This window comes from Dromaius novaehollandiae, chromosome 25, assembly GCF_036370855.1.
Source record: "Dromaius novaehollandiae isolate bDroNov1 chromosome 25, bDroNov1.hap1, whole genome shotgun sequence".
NCBI classification, from domain to species: Eukaryota; Metazoa; Chordata; class Aves; order Casuariiformes; family Dromaiidae; genus Dromaius; species Dromaius novaehollandiae.
Genome location: NC_088122.1, coordinates 3,598,778 through 3,618,355, shown reverse-complemented (window position 1 = coordinate 3,618,355; position 19,578 = coordinate 3,598,778). Strand labels below are relative to the sequence as shown.

Here is a 19,578-nt window from a genome sequence, read left to right as displayed (position 1 = left end):
GAAAAAGAATAGAAAAAAATCATCATGGAAAAGCATCATGGAAAAAAATCCCTTTATTTTTCAAATATGCAAACTATGTTTATTAACACTGAAACTGACAGCATGAAGAGAAAGCCCTTGGGAATTAACGTAGTCAGCCTGCCAGGATGCTATGAACACACCATACCGCAGGGATTTCTAGTTCTCTCTTTCATCCTTGGGCAGAGCAAAAGAAGGACAGACAATCTCAGGGCAGATTTCCTGGGCAGAAGTGGCTCCTGAAACAATGTGCATATATCGCATGTTTAGGTCCATGGAAATATTTAATGTGACACGTTGCCTATTGCCTGAAAATCCATGTTCTCCATGAATTTTCTCTCTTAAAATTATTTTTGAAAAGATGTGTCCTGGTCAAAAAGCTCCTCATGTATTTACGCTTCATCCCAAATATTGCCCATCTGATCAGTAGGAATAAATCTATTTGCAAATAGGAGAATAACTCAGAAAATTTCTGCAAGTAGAAGCAGCAGGACTGCAGTAAAGAAAAGATTGCATAAACTCTTAAATAACTGGCAACGAGAAAAGACAATTGATAAAATGATTTAATATTTTCAGCTATCCAGTTTTGAAGGCTGAGTTAGAACAAGGGCAACCTTGGGTTTGGAAAGAGTACAAACACTTTTGTATTCTTGGCTTTGATCTTAAAGCCTGCCTCATTGCAAAGTCAGACGCAGCATGGACATGGGTCCTGGGGATATGCCCAGGGAATTCAAAGATGAAGTGAAGAATTCTCCCTACACATTGAGAAGTTCCAGTTATGTCACCAGCAAGTATAACTCAAAATCAGCGTGGATGATTCTTCCTGATAGAGCTTGCTTCGGAAGGCTCATTATTGAAATGAGGTAAAATAGTGTCTGTTCTTTTAAGGATGGGGTTAGTTGGTTTAGTCAAGTTGGGCATCAAAATTGAGTATGCAGCTTTACAAAGTGAGTTTAGTATTGCCTATTCTTGGAATAGCTCTAGCAACAAAAAATTAACTCTGTATGTGTGTGTTTGTGCACATGCTGCTCACCTTCATATGTATCTGTATCTATATGTTTATGTATATGTGTATATATATGCAAATTTCTGACAATACTTTACTGTTTGGATACTGTAAACAGAAGGACATAATGTCAATCATAAATTGGTTAACAACATGGGTAAGTGCCAGAGCTAAAAAATATGAGCTGAATTCTGAAATTCCCCATGGGAGAGTGGTTTGCACCAGTTGAAAATGAGGCCTCTACTTATCTGTGCTCCATTTTTAATATTACGTTGAAAGCAGGAAATCACAAATGGAAAAGCTTGAAGTGTGCTGCTCTGTGGGAACATCTGAGATGCAATGTGGTATGGAGAGCCCCTTTTGTGATATGAAAACAGGTTAGAGTCCCAATGAGTTTTATTAAAGTATCATTAGGATCCTTTCAGATAGCTTTTTAAAATGATCTAGCTAAAAGGACCCTTTGCAATATCTCTAAACCAGAAAGGATGTGCGTAGATTATAAAGCCAGAAGGGACCCTTATGATCATCTAGTTTGACTCTCTGTATAATCCAAGCCACAGAACTTCCCAGAATTAATTCACATTTGAACGGGAGTCCAGTCCAACAGTCATTTCTTCCAGTTCAGCCATCCATTTGCCCTTCATACACAGCAAGTCTCTTCAGGATTACGATTCAATGCTTTCTTGACAAGTTGGAGAAATAGTCTGGAAAGAAAAAAAACAATTAAATGTAAATAAATATAATGTACTGTACTCAGGTAGCAATAATCAATTGCACAAACACAGGCTGGGAAATTACTAGCTATGCAGCAATTTGGCTTAAAATTATGTAGAGATTATCATGGATCACAGCCTGAGTGGACTCAATGCTATCATGCTGAAAAAATCAAGCACTTTATTGGGTTTTATAAGCAGGAGCGTTCTTTAGAAAGGTTTAGACTCATGTTACCATGTCAGCAGATCTGTGGTAATGGTAAGTTAGTGCTCTTTTTAGCCCACTGTAAATACAAGCTAATGCAACATATATCTTAAAACTCTTTGATTAAGATCCAGTCTTTAGGTATGACCATCTCATCAAAGTTAGAGTCTGACCTCACTAAGATTTAAGATAAACTGAACAGGCTTGAATTTGCTGCATGTACGCCTCATGGACAGTTACCATGATCAGTTGATGAACAGTACTCTGTTTAACTACGGTAACTTGAGTCTAAGATCTAAAACTTAATGTACATGAAATATTCTTTCCTCGGTGCTCAGCACTAATAAGTCTTTAGTTGGATTATGGTGTCAAATTTTAGTTACTCCACTTTAAGAAAGATGTGGAACAACAAGGAAAAAGTCCAGAGGAGAGGAACGTGAACGATTATTACCTGTGAGGGTATACTGAAAGAACTGGGCCTGTTTAGTCTAGAAAGGAGAAGAGCAGACATTATAATCGTATTCAAACACGTTAAAAATGCTGCAAAGGGGAGGATAATGACTTGTTATCCTGCTCACTGGGACAGGACAAGAAATAATGTGATTGCATTGCAACAAGAGAGATTTATGTTAGGAAAAACTGCACTGGAACGTTTAACCTAGAGATTGGAAGAGCTTTAACAAGCACTTTTGGGGACTATTTTGGGTCTAGTTCCTCCTGCACAGGATGGCCTAGATGACTTCTTGGGGTCTCTTTCAGCTCTATTTTCTATGATTCTTATTGAAGACAGGAAAAAGAAAACTGTATCATGAAAGTCACAATAACTGCTCTATTCCTGGGTAGAAACAGCATGTAATTATGGCCAAGAAGATGTGGGCAGGTGGATTTTGTTGCCTCTTAACATTTCAAGCATTTCTGAGTGATGTGTTCCTGTGAGTGTTATTTAGAGTCCCAGTCCCAGGATTATTGTCCTTCCAGAAGCTACTCTTAAATTGTGAACCTTTATAATGCTTTGCTGCGATGGGGAGACTGGCAAACACTGCTGTGAACCAAATAATTTTTTTTCTGGAGGCTTAGTTTTGCCTCAAAAATTGGTCCCCAATAAGTTCATAGAAAATTAGGAATAAGCGCGTTAATACATAACGCTTGTCTTGTTTGGGACTTTGCAGCCTTGATATTGTAGCTACGTTTCTGGCTGAAGGTGCGTTCTGCCATTCCCCAGCAAGAGGTCATGCAGCAGTTTACATCTGCTTATTTCAAAGTGTTTTGTCAAGAGGGTTAAGTAAGTCCTATTTAACAGCTGTATAAACTGAAACACAGAGAGAAAGTCACCTGTTTAGGGTAGGTGGTGCAGTTATGTGCCTGAGGTGCTGACCTAGGTGTGGTGAGCCTTCCCCATGGGATCCCTGACCATGGGCAGGTATCAGGAGGTTGAGGATAGGAAAGCAGTGTTATCCAGTGCTCCTTTGGTCCTCTCTGAGTTTCCTAGAATGACTTTTTTTCTAGAACTGGGCTGCGATGCAGGAAGTTACAGTCTAACCAACTTAATTTTGTTTATATTAAATAGTCTAGTTCAGGCCTTAACACTGAGAAAGCCCAGACAGGAATAGCGTCTCGATGTTACTGTGGCAGTAATGATGGTAAAAAATGCAGCTTATTGCTAAGGTTCAGGATAGTTTTTTTCTTCTGTACTTGCCTCTAACCTGAAAAACGTTCTTCTAAGCTTTTATTTTAAGGCTTATACAAATTGATGGATTATTCTGTCAGTTTGATCCTTGATGAATGAGAGCCTAATTCCCTCTCGCCTCCTCCTTCCCTTTAACAGAAATAGAGGAGAAATAATTTTCATTGTCTGGTCGTTAGGCACTGGTCAGGTTCAGTGTCAACAGTGCTTGAGCTGGGAGATTTTTTAATCGTTCCCCTTACACCCCTGTATCCATCACAACTTAAGAAAAAGCTGCGGCCAGTTGCAAATGAAATTTTTCCTGACTAAATTCCACACAATACCATTTTCTTGAGCCGCATATATTCTGATGGAAGAGCTTATTATCTTCTCCTGCTTCTCAGTAATGGCCCTCCACTAGGCCAGTTCAGAAAAATCCTGAACATTTGCTTTCAGGGAGCAAGATACCACTGGGTATCTAATCTACAGTTACTTTTAGTTGCTTTTACTGATGACTCAGCCTCAGAAGGGGAAGGAAGGGTGCTCTACATCAGCTAAAGCAGGCAGGAAGTCAAAACCTGTCCATCTAAGAATCTTCTGAATCACAGAACAGGAATGAGATTTGGTAAGAACAGCCAGTTACGTAAGTGTACGACAGCAGCTTGACCTCTGCTAGAGCAGACCTGGTGTCAGAATAAGCAACCTGCCTCCCAGCGTCAGGGAACAGCCTGCTCTCTTATGTTCTGGGGCCGGCTACTTCTTTGTAGAACTACAGTACATTTGAATCTGTCCTGCTCTGTTGTCTGTTTTTATTTGAAAGAGGCATGTTTGGTCATTTATCTCATATTCCCATATATCTTCCAAGTCATAAAAACAGATAACTGTTTGCCTAGAGGATGTGGAACAGTGGCAGCACCAATAAATATTGTCCTGCAGTTCCTGAAGGACCGATAAGAGCCACAGGATCTGGTGCTTCTGAGCACCTCTAGAAGCGTGTTTTAGAGAGCACGGTTACTGCTGGGGAGCTGAGCACGGGCAGGTGTGGGTCTGATTGGCTCCAAGTTGACTCCAGAAGATGCCTCTGAGGCCTGCCTTCCTGGGTCACACTCAGGTGCACTTCCGAGTGTATGGCTAGGGCTTTGGATGAAAAGGATCAGCATGAAAGTGAGGGTGGAAGAGGTTTAACCAACATACTGAGTTTGAAGCAATGAGTAGACTGATTGATATCCTCAGGTAAAAGCTGCTCAGTTCAGATAGTCTGGCTATGCCACAGGAGGCTCCTTACTTCTGTTTCTTGGCTTAGCCATTTCTAGAGCAGGCATGTTTCATTTATTAGCCCCGAAACTGTGGATCCTTTCCACCTTCTGGTTTTATCTAGACATTAATTTTCTGGATGTTCAGGGATGTGGAGATTATGGAGCAAGTCCTGCTGATCCTGTTTACTGAAGGGAGAGATGCATACCATGTTCCTGGCCACTCCGTGGTAGGGGGACAGAGCATGGATGAAGCAGGTCCCTATTTGTTGCTTGGACCTCTCTGATGTGCCAAATGTCACGTGGGCTTATGCCCAAGTGTGTTAAACAGAAGCTGAGCTCCATCTGGTAGGAACAGAGAAATGTAACCTGAAGGGACCTCTGTATCTATGAGCTGGGGATCTGGCAAGCTTTTATAATTGCCAGAAAGCTGAGAAGTGGCTGCGTACTATCTATAAAAGATGATGAGCTGTAGAAAGATGGAGATATTTTGAAGCAGGAGTTGAACAAGGGTGCTGGGGTTCTCCAGAGACCTCTGAACAGCCTATGCTAAATGTCTCATTCTCGGGGAAAGCCACTGACCAAGAAAGGCTTCCCTGCTTTGCAGCTGTATCTTGCAAGGAGGAGACATCAGGGCAACATTTTTGTGCCGATCCCAGGTGATTATATCACTGACCCGCCTCATTTAGCTTTGCTCATACTTTAGCTCAGAAATGAGGGAGCTCCCAGTCCAGCTCATTCACTGAGTATTTTGTACTCAGGTCTAGCTCAAGGACCCCAATAAGAATGACTAAATCAGGCTTTTGTGGAGTAAATCTTTCTTTGCATTTACAGCATTGTGACTTAAAATTAACTGTTCTTTACCTGGCAACTGCAAAATAACAATGAATACCAAGGCAGATGGTGGCTGACAGCTGCTTTAAGTCCTTTTGCTTTTGCATGCCAAGCATGTGTACAAGGCAGTTAAAACACAAGGAGACTACACAGTGACTAAACTGTGACTCTGAAATCAGGGGAAGAGTAACAACAGCTGTTGCAAATTTCTAGTCAGTAGTGCATGGGATGGACTAGTCAGTCCAGCCTCTAGTTCCTTATACACTACGCCTGCAGCACTTGCTGGTTCTCTAACAGCAGTGTTCCAAGAAACAGTCAACTCTGAAGTAAGAAAAAGTTTAATTTTCTCTTTCTGGCTGATGTTAAAGAGAAGATGAGGAAGAAAAGGGACTAGGAAAGACTGCATATGAGGAGAAGATGGGGGGGCTGGATCTTGGAAAGTGGATCTTTCTCTGTCCTCCACTATGGATCTCTGTTTCAAGTCTTGACTTTTTACAGCATTAATCTGTGCTCTGCTGCCTGATTTCATAGTGCTGTCTCAGTCCTGTGGTGCTTGTGCGTGTTGTTTTGTGGGCAGACCGGGTGGGAGGGCTGCTCTTTCTCCTCAGTCACAGAATTACCAAGTTCGCAGTCCTGTGCGTCCAGCTCGTGGCGGGAGAGATGCTCCACGATGCCAGCACCCAGCGAATCCCCCAGGACATTGGTGGTTGTTCTGAGGCGGTCCCTGAAAAATCAGAGAGAATAAAAATGAAACACTGTACAGTCCAGTCTCATCCCACCTTCCTTGTTCACTAGGGCAGAACCATGCCTCTGCAGTGTGAATCTGCATATTACTGGCACAACCTGTCCCTAAAGGTCTGGAGATAGTTTCTGCATGCCTTTCAAGATAAAGCAAACTAAAGACTTTCTGCTTGGTGACCAAGCTGATCTGCAAGTGACCTCTGGTGCCTTGGGTCCCTGAAGTATGTGGGGAAGACTCCAGTATGAGCAGAGAGGGCTACTGTGCAGAGGTCCCATGGATAAAGGTGTGTTTCGAGATTAATGATACAAGTTACTGAGACTGCTTGTAGCAGAGACACTGAGAGTGCAGATGAACTCTGTAAGCACTGGCAGGAAGCACAGAGCAGTACATGCTGCTGAGCAGAAAACTCACAGAAACCAGTCCACGGCGATGATCAGCGTAATGTCTTCAGTAGGCAGCCCCACTGAGGTCAACACTATGACCATAGTCACCAGTCCTGCCTGGGGAATACCTGCAGCTCCGATGCTGGCTGCCGTGGCGGTGATGCTGGGGGGAACAGGAAAGCACAGCTATCAGCAAAGGGAAGAAAAGAGGTAGTCACATCTGTGAAAGAGCAAACGTACATTTAATTAGTGCCCAGCTTGCTCCCAACAGCAAGTGCCCAGTGATTCTGTGGGAACATAATCAAGCTACAAAGCTATTTCCCTTGTATTTCATGTTTCCCTCGAAATACCACCAATAACCATCATTTTTATTAGAATGACATGAGCACTGAGAAGTCACGTGCTTGCAGCACAATGAACATGCTGCTGCAGCTCTGTCCCTGGTGTGAAGCAGTAGGTCTTTCAGCACATCAGTTCCTGCTAGCGTTCCACAGGCTTCTGCCTCACTGTGGCCAGAGTAAGTGTTCTTACATATTCTGTGTTTCATGGGCTCCCCATTCTTTGGAGTTGTCCCTGCTCATCTGGGAGCTCTGGGGAGAGTGAGGTCTGATCAGATGGCCACATTTGTCCCATCTGGTCTGTCACTGAGCCTGCAGGATGAAAGGTACCTTCACAACCAGTGCATATCTGCATCCCCTGGCTTCTTATCCCTAATAGCCAAGCTACCTCTTAACTTTCTACCTGATGAGCTAAACAGACCGAGCTGCCCAGGATCCTGTCCAGATGCCTTTTGAATATCTCCAAGGATGGAGACTCCACAGCCTCTCTGGGCAACCTGTTCCAGTGCTCAGTCACCCTCACAGTAAAAAAAGCTTCTCCTTATGTTCAGATGGAACTTCCTGTGTTTCAGTTTGTGCCCGTTGCCTCTCATCCTAACACTGAGCACCACTGAAAAGAGTCTGGCCCTGTCCTCTTTACCTGCTCCCTTCAGATGTGGTGCCCAAACCGTATTTGTTTCTACAACTGGAAGGTTCACCCTCCTTTTCCACACTCTTTTTTCTCGTTACATCTTCCAAGCAGAAGAGGACCCTGACTGCACCTCAGATAACAAAAATGGAGTCCCTCCTTTAGCCCCATAACCCTTTCCAAAGCCACAGGCACCTTATTGTGATGATCTGTCCGAAGTCAAGTTCATAGTTGTTCACTTGTGCAATGAAGATGGCTGCCAGGGCCTCATACAGAGCAGTACCGTCCATGTTAATTGTAGCTCCCACGGGCAGAACAAACCTCGTGATGCGCCTGTCCACACCATTGTTTTCTTCCAAGCACCTGAAGGTGATGGGCAGAGTCGCTGAGCTGAAAGGAATTTACAAAACACCATGAATTACGGATATGCAGACTTTGGAAGAGGGACTAAGCCTCTGCCTAGTTTATGACCTTACCCACCTGTTTTTTCACCCTGCCATGTGAACCAGAGGCCAGATGCTGCTAGGAGAAAGAACAGGCTAAGCAAGGCTTCCTCAGATATGGTGCATGCTGCAGTTGCATGTTCAGACATGGCTTTCCTCAAGGGGCCGGGACAGGGGCTGTGTAGCCCTGATGCTGGTGATGCTGGTTTAACACCAAGAACAGTGATGCTGGGGAATTCAGGGTACATACGACAAAATCTCAGGATCAAACCTCCTCTCAGCTATCAAATAAACTCGAGTCTTTTCTCCCACCCTCAGTGCATAAGACAAGAATGACCCTCGTGTGAGAATATATCTTGAAGAGAAAACGGGTGGCAGAGAATTGTTTCTGAAAGAGAACATAAGCAAGAAACGTGCTGATGTTTCTCTGTGAGAATGCACGTGGGAGAGATTGTACTTGCTTGCCCGAAAAAGAATATGGCAAGAAACACAGCACTTGAATGAAACAACAGCTACCTGTACAATCCCACGCTCTGGCTGTGTTGCTTGGCAGTGTGAGTCACTGAACACATGGGCGTTTGTGCCTCTGCCCGGGCCTCCTAGGAGTCTAGTGCTAGATGCACACAGTCTGTGTGCATGAAAGAGAGAAATGTGCACGTGTGTGAGAGGTAGGTGCCTGGGGAATAATCCTGCAATTTAGTGGGATTTCGTTTGTTTCCCAAGCTCAGCCTTTCAGTGGTGCAAGCTGAGTCATCACCATGTTCTGGTAAGGAGGAACGTGGGTCATGCACTGACAGCTGGAGATGATGGCCATGTGATTAGGGCTCCTGAGCAGGGGAGTTTCCACTCCCGGTGAGCTTGGCTGGACCAGTACAAAGAGCTGATAGTGCCCAGTGTCTGTCTGCTCAGTGCAGACGTTGTGAGGCCTCAGTGCTGCACTGAGAGCAATGGAAGTACTGAGAAGCAGGCGCAGAGTGTCCACACCAGCCCCAACCCTATTCCTTCTAGAAGCTATGTAGCCAGCGTACCTTGAGGAGGTGCCCAGAGCTGTGATGAGGGCCTGCAGAAGCCCTGCAATGAATACCCAGGGGTTCCTGTGGGTGACGATGAAATAGAGCAGTGGCAGGATGCAGAGGGCATGAATGAGCAGTCCAACGATGACAGTGAGCGTGTACATCCCCAGCTGGCCCCCCATCACTGCTAAGTCATCCATCTCCAGGATTTTGCCGGCAATTAAAAACATGATCCCAACTGGGGCGTACCTGTGGCAGAAACACAAGGGCCATGCTCAGAATTGGCATCCACACTCTCACACCTGCTTTAATCCATGCTTTCTGGACAAATCCGCAATAAACCAGCACACTAGAAGTGCTGGCTGAGCCTAGTTATTGGATGATACTGCTGTTTTTCTCTGGCAACCTGGAGAGAGCTGGGACTTGTCCGCTGTATACTCAAACAACAGCACTTACCGCACTGTCAGGGGCCTCAGTACTCTGCTGTGTGCACAACCTGGATACCGGTAGAGGTTTCCTCCTCCTTCTGGGTTTCCTGCACACATCTCCTCAACACTCCTGGTAGCATTGCTGGGGAAGGTTTATCTAAAGGAGTCTTCACAGTCCCTTCCTTCCCTAACAGAACTTGGACTAAGGGTATCTTTTTACTGAGGGGCATGGAGAAGTACAGAAGTAACAGGGAAGGGGGGAATAAAAGTGATAGTGTTCTGTAAGCTCTGAGATGCTAGCCTTGCTGTCTTTAGAGCTCACAACACATATGGAGTCCATAGCTGGTGTAGCAAAGAGTGGGCACACCAACACGTGCCAAGCAGCGCTGGCTCTTCTGCAACCCCTTTTTGAAGTACACATCTGTCATTTCCATTCCTTATAGCTTTTTTTCCAATAAAAATGCACCTCGTGAGCAGCAGTGAGGCTCCACAAAAAGGAAACCATAACACAGACATGGAGAACATCATGGGCACTAAACTGGACATGGACAGATAACTGGACCAAAGAGAACCATAGCTCCATGGCCACACCTCTCAGGGCTTGGCCTCACACAGCTTGGGAACTCGCATGCAATTCATGCACAAGGCTCAAAGGTCCACATGCCAAACTCCAAGTCAACCTGGGAGCTTTGGAAAAGTCTGGGAAAGGATTTCACAAATATTTCATTTCCTCTGACCTTCCTCTTAAAAAGACATTCTTGGCTGCAGACAGTGACTCATAGAGCTACTGCACAAAGGTGCCATCCTGAGTAGCAGAAAAGTGGCATTCACTTATTCTGATTCACAGCTAGGTGAGACTCCTGAAACATAGCTGGAAGGAAAGCTTTCTGTGGGAAAGCCTCACCCTACCCCTCTTGGTAAGGCTAAGAGAGCTTCCACTCCAGTTTCCAGCAGCCTCAAGAAAAGCATGTCCTGATATACCTCATATTTCTAAGGTAAAAATAAAACACGGGAAATGAAATGTGAACAAATATCCCATCCAGACTTTTCCCTCCAGGCCGATGGAGCCAAAAGAGAGCTGTGCCCGTCTGCTTTTCCTGTGCATATCATCCTTAAAGCTACCCCATTTCTTATCAGGTCAGTGGAAACTGCACCTGCAGACCTCCTGCTTCAACCGGCCGTGCTCCTCACCAGATGATAATGGCCACCAGCCTCATGATGGCTTCGTTGAGGCAGTTAAAGAACTCCCGTAGGGCCCGTCCCTTCTGCTTCATGCTGCCGATCACCAAACCGAAGCACATGGAGAACACTACCAGCCCCAGCGCGTTCACCCCATTGGCTGAGCCCGGGATGGGAATGACTTCTTCAAAGGTCAGCACCTCGGAGAGAGTCCCCAGGGCATGAGTGACGTTCTCCAGGATACTGGTGAAGTTCTCAGGCACAGAGATCTGAGTGGTTGTGACACCTGCTGTGACATTGCTGCTGTGGAGGACGGTTCTGGTGAAGACCCTGGTGGTGTACTGTGTCTTGTACTGAAATGACATAGATTAGGAGATGCATTCACAGGCCCTGGTTCAGGAGTTCTGGATAACATGCTAGGCTCTTGCATCCCATGCTAAAGAGAGTACTCCAAGTTTCTGTTGACCTGTTTGGAAAACTTGCCTTGCTTGTTCTCCTCAAACTCCCTAGTTTAGTGCTTAGATCCAAAAGTTCATATATCTTAAGGCCAAAGGAGACCATTGGAACATCTAGAGAACTTCATCCAGGTTCTATTTACTGCATCTACTTGCATGTGGTTGTATATGGTTAAAGCATCTTTTTTTAATCTCAAATTGAAAATACCGAAAGACACAGAATTCCGCACTGCCCTGGGTAGTTTTTTTCACCGATAAGAAATGCACCTACCTTTCCATTTGAACTGTCATTCTTATTTTACAGTCATTGTTACTTCTATCCCCATGCCTACCCCTTGGGCTTAAGATCTCTTTGATACCTTTGTTTTCTCCTTTAGATGTAATTGCACCCTTGCAAGTCAAAGCCTCTTTCTTTTTTGATAAGCTAAACAGATGGAGCTCCTAAAGCTGCTCATTTATTTCTAATCCTTGAACAGTTTTTCTTGGCATTATAGCACTTACAGTATATCTTTCTAATTTTTTAGGAACCTCTAAAAAGGAGATAGTTTAACTGTACCCAGCATTTCTTTTCCAGTGAGAGGTACAGATATGAAATTAACTTCCTCCTTCTCTGTTCGAAAATCTAAGGCTCACACTAGACCATTTAACCATAGAGTAAGGTTCATGGTCACTTGCATGTTACACACGACATCCCCATACCCTTTGCAGAAGCCCTGCTTTCTGAAAGACCAGGATATGGTCTCTCTATCTTTGTAGGACTCTCCACACTTCATTCTTAGACATATAATTTTAATTTAGTTGCATTAAACCATAGTGTGCCAAGTTTATAAAATAATCAAGATTGCTGTCTGATAAATTTTTCTATTCACAGTAATGTTTCTTCCTCTAATACTGAACCCCATGACTGCAGCAACGTGCTACTTACCAACAGGCAATGGTGTCTATCTTGGAGCACAGCTAGAGAACCCCCAACTCTTGGGCTCAGATATTCTGGCTCCTGTGACAGCCCTTTATACTGCTTCCAAGGGCACTAGCACTATGGAAGAGACAAATCCTTGGAAGATCTGCTCCCATTTCATTGGCAATCTAAGTGAGATCACACTAGCCCTTTCTGACTTAGTGTGGGATGAGTTGGAGGCAGAGCTGCTCTGCTATGTCTGCTCTGGGGTTTGAAGCAGTCTGCAGGGCAGTTTGAAAAGCTTGACTGGGGGATGCTATAATACAAACTGATGACTGCAATGCCTCCTGGAGCAGTCAGATTTGGGGAGGTGCGAAAGCAGTATAAAGCAATCGCTGTTCTTATCCCTCAGAAAAGTAGATTGGGCCATGGTCTACTGCACAGGGCACAAAGGGAGGTTGTAGGCCAGGTTCGTACCTGTTTGAAGCAGGCTTCTACCAGGTTGGGCGGGAACATATTCCTGCAGTAAATAAAACAAGGAATGAGTTATGGTCCTGTTTGACTAGCAAACAAACATGGTCTTCCTGGCCAGTGCCTGTATCATGGAGCAGTGTCTCTAGTCACAACAGTCACAGTGCCAGGTCAGGCTACAGAGCAGGTGGATCCTGTTATGACCTAGAACCATGCAGCCTTTCTACACCTGCATACAAAATCCCAAAAGCTCAGAGTGGAGTGAGGAAAGGAGTAACTCTTGCAGGTCTGCACACCATGAATGATCCTTATGATTTTCTCACTATACACCTTCCATCTTCCTATCTTTCCAGCATATTAAGCATAAAGCATAGATCATACTCTGGGCCACTGTGGCCAGCCTTTATATCTCTCACAAATGTTCTGACTAAGTCAGCACTTAGTCCTCATGACTGGTAACTCGGTTCCTGGATGGTGGCACTGGCCAGAGGTTTTTCAATAGAATATTTTTCCACTGCAGAGCATTAATTTGTCAAGATATTTCATAGGAAAGTGCTGCCTTCACCAGCTTTTCTAATAGAAGCTTCCTCCTGGTCAGTATGCCAATGACTCTCCATCTTGAAACCCTCAGAATATAGGTCAACTGTGCTCATTTCCCACCCCCAGAACCAGAAGCCTAAACACAGGCAGCACTAGCTTAAGCCATGGCTGTCAGTTGTTACAAGGCCTCTGCTTCTTGACATCCTGACAAGCAAGAAGGGAGTCCCCCTACTAGAAGTAATAGGCAGGGCAAGTCTCAGCAAGTCTCTTAGTTCCCCTAACTAATTTTATCTAAGGCTGTGACACTACGAAAGGACATTCGGTGGAGGAAGGTAATCTCACTGTCCACGTGTTCTAACATGACACGAGCTTGTTCACCTACCTCACCAAGTCCATGAAGGCATCTGTGGTCTGCACCTGCTCAATTCTGCCTTCTCGGTGGAGCTTGTCCTTAGATCCTTTCCCTGGGTGGATGATGATCACCATGAGGATGCCAATGAAGACTGCTATGATGGTGGTCACCATGTAGTAGACCACAGCCCGCATCCCCATCTTCCCTGAGGCTCTGCCATCAAGCGAGGCCATACCTGGGGGGTCACACAGGGAAACAAGGTGAGAAGGTCTGCTATCTTAGCTTAGAGGGAAGGGGGAAGCTGGAAGAAGATTCAAAGTATGGAAGGCACGTGCATGAGTTGGATAGGGAGCTAGAGTCTGTAGGGAGCATGGCACACAAGGGGCAGGCTTTGGAGCTCCAGGATGATGAAGATATGGGGGAATGTGGCTTGTGGTTATGGAGAGACCTGAATATAAAGGGGACAGGACAATGATGGAGGAGGATTAGAACAACCGCTCCCCCTAGGAGTCAGAGGGAGACAGACAGCACTGGTGGGTCTCAGGCTGAGTTTTGGAATATAGCAGCTTCCTCCTAAACTTCTCAGAAGGGAAATAACTCCCTCACAGTGCATTGGGTCTTTAAGTCCTCACTGATGGGACCTAACACGGGGTGGTATGCACTGCACCCCCTCTCCACTGTCCGAAAGCTGACTGTCTGGGGCACCTTCTGTGAGGACCCAAACAGAACAGATACTCCACTGGCTGATCAGTTCCTGCTCTTTTGGACTGACAAATTAATCTTGGGTAGTGCTCAGCTCCCTTCCCCAGGTTGGAGGAAGCCTAGATCAGACTTGGACAACAAACTTTTCAATGTTTAAATTTACACAGGATTTTACATAGGATTTTACACAGGATGAAATCCTTGTCAATGCTCAAATATTGGGCACTGGAAACACCACGTTGTGTCCCTCCCATTCTTCTGAGAAAGCACAAGACCTTCTGCTTCTCTTCCCTAGTCCTGAGCTGGCAGGGGTATGAGTTTGGATCATGTTGATTACAGCCATAGGCTCAGGCTTTTCACTATTAGTTGAGCTTATCTAAGCACCTGCAGCCAGAGCATCAAGAGGGACCCCAGCAACAGCTAGCAGCAGCCTTTGCAGAGTATTGCCTTGGCTGCAGGCACCGGAAAGCTCTTCTCACCTGTAATCAAGCTAGAGACAATGAGAGGAAGAACCAGCATCTGGAGCATACGCATCAGCAGCTCGCCAGGGAAGGAGAAATACTTGATCTGGCGATAGGTCAGTTGGTAGGGCCGGAGGGAAAAAGCCAGGATGATCCCTGTGAAACAAGGGATGAGAATGGAAATTGGAGAGTGTGAGCTGTCCCTCAGTCAGTCCTACACCATGGCTTTTCTTTCCCTCTTCTTTCAGCTCTTTGCCTGCCCAAAGGAGGAAGGAGCACATACCCCTTCTTCTTCTGAAAGACTATGATCCAGTTTTTGCTGTATGCTCTCTTGCTCTCGCTCTCTCTCTCTCACACACACACACACACACACACAGACTTATACAGACAGGACCCTTGTGCTGAACCACAAGTGCCCCTGCTGCACTGTCTGCTGCTCTTCTGGGGTCTGTTCCCAGGAGGCTCAATGACACAAAAATGCTGTGACCAGAGACAGTGATCCCCTAGCGTAACCTAAGTGTGACTACACAGCTCACAGCCTTCACCCATCAATCTGTTAAAGTGGCTGAGCTCAGCCAGTGAGATAGAGACAACCAGCCGGGGTTAAAAGCTAGGGACAATCCTGAATCTGCTGGGCAGCTTTAGTGTGCATTGTGTCACAGTCCTTTGCCTCAGTCCCCCCCTTTGGGTACCATGGAGCTAAAGCTCTGGGGATACTCTTTACCTGACTAAAAAGACAGCATGGTTATAATGCTTCCAGCAAACCTCTGGTAAGACTGCTCCATTTGGAGTTCAACTTGAGGCTGGCTGATTAGCAGCAGTCAACATATTGTCCAGATCACAAGCAACTTTGTGGGGGGGATCAAAAGTCCTCGCAGAGGATGTGTGTGAGGGAGTCCTCATTGTCCCCTTCTGGCTAGAGCTTAGGCACAATCTACAACAGAAAGGGTTTGCTGATTCAGCTCTACTAGTTCTCATGAATGCCATCCAGGTTTGCTCAGAGGCTTTCTGTGAATACAGCTTCAGGCATAAGGGTTCTTTACCTTCACCTCCCCAGCCAAATCATTACAATAAAATAAAATCTTTGGGGAATAGATGGACTTTTCCCCACAATTAAAAGTAGTGCCCAGTGTTGCCACCAGCTCCATACCTAGTAAGACTGCTGCAATGGTGCAGAGGACAAACGCATTTCTCCTAAAGAAGCTTTTAGCACTGTCTGCGGTGATGCTGTTCATCCGCTTCTTGGCCCGTGCGGCCCGCTTCTGCACTGCCTGCTGGAAGCGCTGCACCCGGCTCTCGGCGTTGAGTCGCTTGGCTGCATCCTCGTTGAGGAACAGGCTGTTCACGTGGCTCTGCTCGCTCATAATCAGCACGGGCACTCAGTCCCTGAGGCACGGCTCTGTGTGTGCTGCGCAGGGACAAGCACAGGAGAGAAAACATAAAATGCAGCACCTGGCACTTTGCCTTCATTTTTCTGTCATTTCCCTGGAGCCCTGAGCAGATTTAATTTAGTGCTGATTGAAAATCTCCTCTGCATCCCCCCAAGGAACAGATCTCAGGCCAAGGCGTTCCAAGTGCTGCGAGGGCTTTGTCCCCACTGTGATCTGGTGTCTCCAGAGAACCTGTGGCCTCTGCAGCACCTGCCTGTGCAGAGGAATGGAGCACCTCATGGTGGCCTGGGGGGCAGGAAAGGGCTCCAAAGGGACCCAGGCTTGTTTTTCGGAGTTTAGCAGTTTGCACAGAGATGAATTTATCACCTGCACTTCTTTCAGTGCACACAAACTGTTCTAAACAAGACCAAGCAGCAAACAAAATTTCCCACATACATCCTGGGTGGACGGGACCCTACCAGAACAGCTCTCTGCATGACAGAGAGCAGCACCACCAGTTTCTGCAGAAAAGAACGTAATCCCAAGTTTTGCCATCTATGGAGCCTGAGAATAATGCTTTTATTTGACTTTTCTTTGAAGCACAACAGGAATTTCAAGCAGTATCTCTGAAACATCTCTTGCAAGCCAAAGAACTCCACTGATTGAATTAATCAGCTCTGTGGAATACTCTTCTGTCTTCACAAATACTAAGGTCAAAACCAAACCTTCTGCAGAGAGATAAATAAAGCACCAATTCTGCTCTGTTACCTCCTGACTGTGAGGCCTGGAGCAGTCTGTTTACTATTTTAGGTTTTTTTTACTGTTTATATTTTACTATTGTTCCTGAAAACAAAAGAGCAAGAGGGCTACGCTGGTGTAATAATCCAAATAAAGAAAGGAGAGAAAAATACTTGCTCTGTGGAGCTAGACTGCTAGGAAGATCCAACAATCCAACACTTCCTATTATTCGAAGGATTACTGCCAGACCATGCAGGTGCCATTTTTCTACTATCACTGTGCCTTGGCAGAGATAAGACATGAAAATGTTTCTTCTTCCAAGGAACTTGCAATGAAAATCTAAAACTAAATGAGTGTGGACAACCAAAGAAGCGCAAAGTTACCTTAGCATGAGCCTCCCCTTCTCCCTCAGGCACACACTTTCCTCTCACATGTCCTTGAGACTCAGCTGGGTCTGACATTACCTGTTTCTCTGAGTGTTGTCTTCAAAGCTGAAAAGTTCTGGTGTTCAGAGGGGAAGTAATATGCTATTGGGACTGAGAAAAACAAATCTGAAGAGGGCAACTTTCCAGAAGCTGAAATAAACATCCAAGGGTCCTAGAAAATGTAGAGATAATAAAGATAGCTCAGGAGGAGAGAAGCCGGGGCACTGCAAGATCTCTGCTAAGCCTGTGCTACTACAGTGATTAGTGGATTTCTCACTGTCTCAGGCTTTTTGATCTTCTCCCCTCCCTATAGAGATGAATGCTTGGTCCAGTCTGGGGAAATCTGTGGGAAAAGTTTCTTTTCTTTTACATCTCATTCCTGGACAGAAGAGCTCTGATTACACATTGCAGGGCCATTTCCAACAGCGCTGTGGAGGAAGACCTCATATTTATCCTGATAAGAGAGTTGTTTACACAGATGCTGATGCCTTCATGAGGTTCAGAGCAATGGAGAGACACATCTGAGGCTGCTCAGCCCAGTCCTGCCAAGGCTAAGCTGTGCAAAGGCCACTGGCAAAGACTGGGCGGGGGTTGCTGCAGAAACCTTGCAGTGCTGCTGTAGTCACCCAAGCTTTCGGGTTCGCAAACTGCAGTATTTGGATTTTGGTCTCAGACCTGATTCCAGCTTGATCACACATTCACTTTCTTATTACACCATCCCTGCTCTTATCTGCTGGTGGAGCCAAAATACGTCAGACTGTTTGAAAGCCTTGCCTGTCTTCCTCCTTTTTACTGCCAGTCTTCCTCCTTTTCACTGCTATGCGTGCGAAGAAGAAACTGCAAAATACACATTTCTTCAGTTCATTGTGTCTGTGCCTCCTTTGCTCCGCAGTAGATTAAGGAATGACAGATTCAATCCCCTGTGCCCCAGAAGAGCCTTGCATTATTTACCTACTAACCTTCCAGCTATAGGTTTGGACAAACAAAATTATTAGCTTGAATTATTAGTTTGAATAAGCCAGGGCTGTCATATATCTTTTACCTCTATGTTTTCATGTATCTTGTACATCTTGTCTTGCTAGTTACTAGCATCACTGTCCCTATAATGAACAGGAGACCTCTCAGATCTCCCCCCTTGTTATCACAGACTCCATGAATAATCTCTCTCCTGAGCTAAGCAGGATCCATCTAATCTTCTTTTGTCTGCAGGATATCAAATGGAAGTCTGTCCCAGATCTTACTGCCATTGCGGTGAGAAATGTAATTTTTTGCACTGTCAGAGGTTGGGAGAGACACTGTGTAACTTCCTACAACAAGAGAACAGTTGACTGATGAAGGCAATCACTTCTAGAAGCAGAACCACCAAAGTCTGTTTCAAACCCCAAAACTCTTTGTACTCCCAAACCACTCCTTCATCAGACAGCCCAGCACACCTTGGAAAGGTGAAGTGCCACCTTACTTTGGACATGCAAAGCCCACACCTCTTTACTGAAGTGAAGTGAAAACAGTCACACCGACAGCTCTGAAATCACTCACACTGGCTTGCTAAATGCAAACCAGGCTTACCATTTGCCTACCATGGTGACTTGAGGAGACCAGCTTTGAAGCAGGGGTGCAGGAGCGTGGGTTCCACTAGAGAATCTTAACCAAAGAAACCCACGTGTTTCCCCAGGGGTAATCAGCAGCATTATATCCACAAACACAGGGGAAGGGACACAGGGAAAAAAATGATATGGGAAAAAAGGATATGCCTAAGGCAAATAATGAGACAGTGATCCATAGGGAACTTGAGCCTGAGAGTCCTGATCTGGAACTCTGGACTCTACAACAAACACACTGCTTTGATGTTTTTTCAATAGTGCCAAAGGGTCTGAATACACTTCAGTTAACACAGGCTGCCTACAGCGAGCTTGTCTCTAATCTTCAGCTATGCAGCTGACCCAACAAATGATATCACCTCTCCTCCAAACCTTGCCTTTCTTAGAGCTAGAGCATACTACAGCAGCGACACGAATTCTTGTACAGGGAAGATGGGGACAGAACCCACTCTCTGTATGAAGGGTCTCACCTGCTCTTTTCTCTGGATGTCTCCCCATCCACATGCGCTGGAAAGTGTTTCTGTGCAAAGCATATGAAGTTTCTGTTTTGATGTGGGAAAATTCAGGATTCGTCACTAGATCCCATGTTCCACCATATCCTCAGCAGCCTTCTCAGAGCAAAACTTGCCACATAAGAGGAACTCACCAACTAAACTTGTTCTTGTGATCTCCCCACCCGTTTGCTGACTTGCTCCCTTTCTCCATCTGCATATTTTGCAATA

The 19,578-nt window shown here is 45.4% G+C and overlaps 1 protein-coding gene across 6 annotated transcripts in view; it reads right to left on the bottom strand.

Annotated features, from left to right (window-relative positions):
• Nucleotides 1-209: 209 nt before the first annotated feature.
• LOC112986267 (excitatory amino acid transporter 4-like) overlaps nt 210-19,578 on the bottom strand; it is a 34,569-nt gene continuing 15,200 nt past the window's right edge. Inside the window, exons 4-14 of one of the 6 annotated variants that reach the window (XM_026105459.2) lie at nt 15,876-16,133; nt 14,744-14,881; nt 13,593-13,797; nt 12,677-12,719; nt 10,859-11,199; nt 9,255-9,488; nt 7,979-8,173; nt 6,846-6,980; nt 6,313-6,416; nt 2,394-2,430; nt 210-1,728 (exon numbers count right to left, since the gene is read on the bottom strand). In XM_026105459.2, coding sequence (XP_025961244.1) covers nt 2,426-2,430; nt 6,313-6,416; nt 6,846-6,980; nt 7,979-8,173; nt 9,255-9,488; nt 10,859-11,199; nt 12,677-12,719; nt 13,593-13,797; nt 14,744-14,881; nt 15,876-16,089 — 1,614 coding nt within the window. In that variant the 5' untranslated portion in view covers nt 16,090-16,133 and the 3' untranslated portion in view covers nt 210-1,728; nt 2,394-2,425. Of the gene's footprint in view, nt 1,729-2,393; nt 2,431-6,014; nt 6,417-6,845; nt 6,981-7,978; nt 8,174-9,254; nt 9,489-10,858; nt 11,200-12,676; nt 12,720-13,592; nt 13,798-14,743; nt 14,882-15,875; nt 16,134-17,297; nt 17,431-19,326; nt 19,517-19,578 lie in introns of those variants that run through there. The other 5 variants (XM_026105457.2, XM_026105458.2, XM_064497547.1 and 2 more) reach the window with 5 other exon arrangements.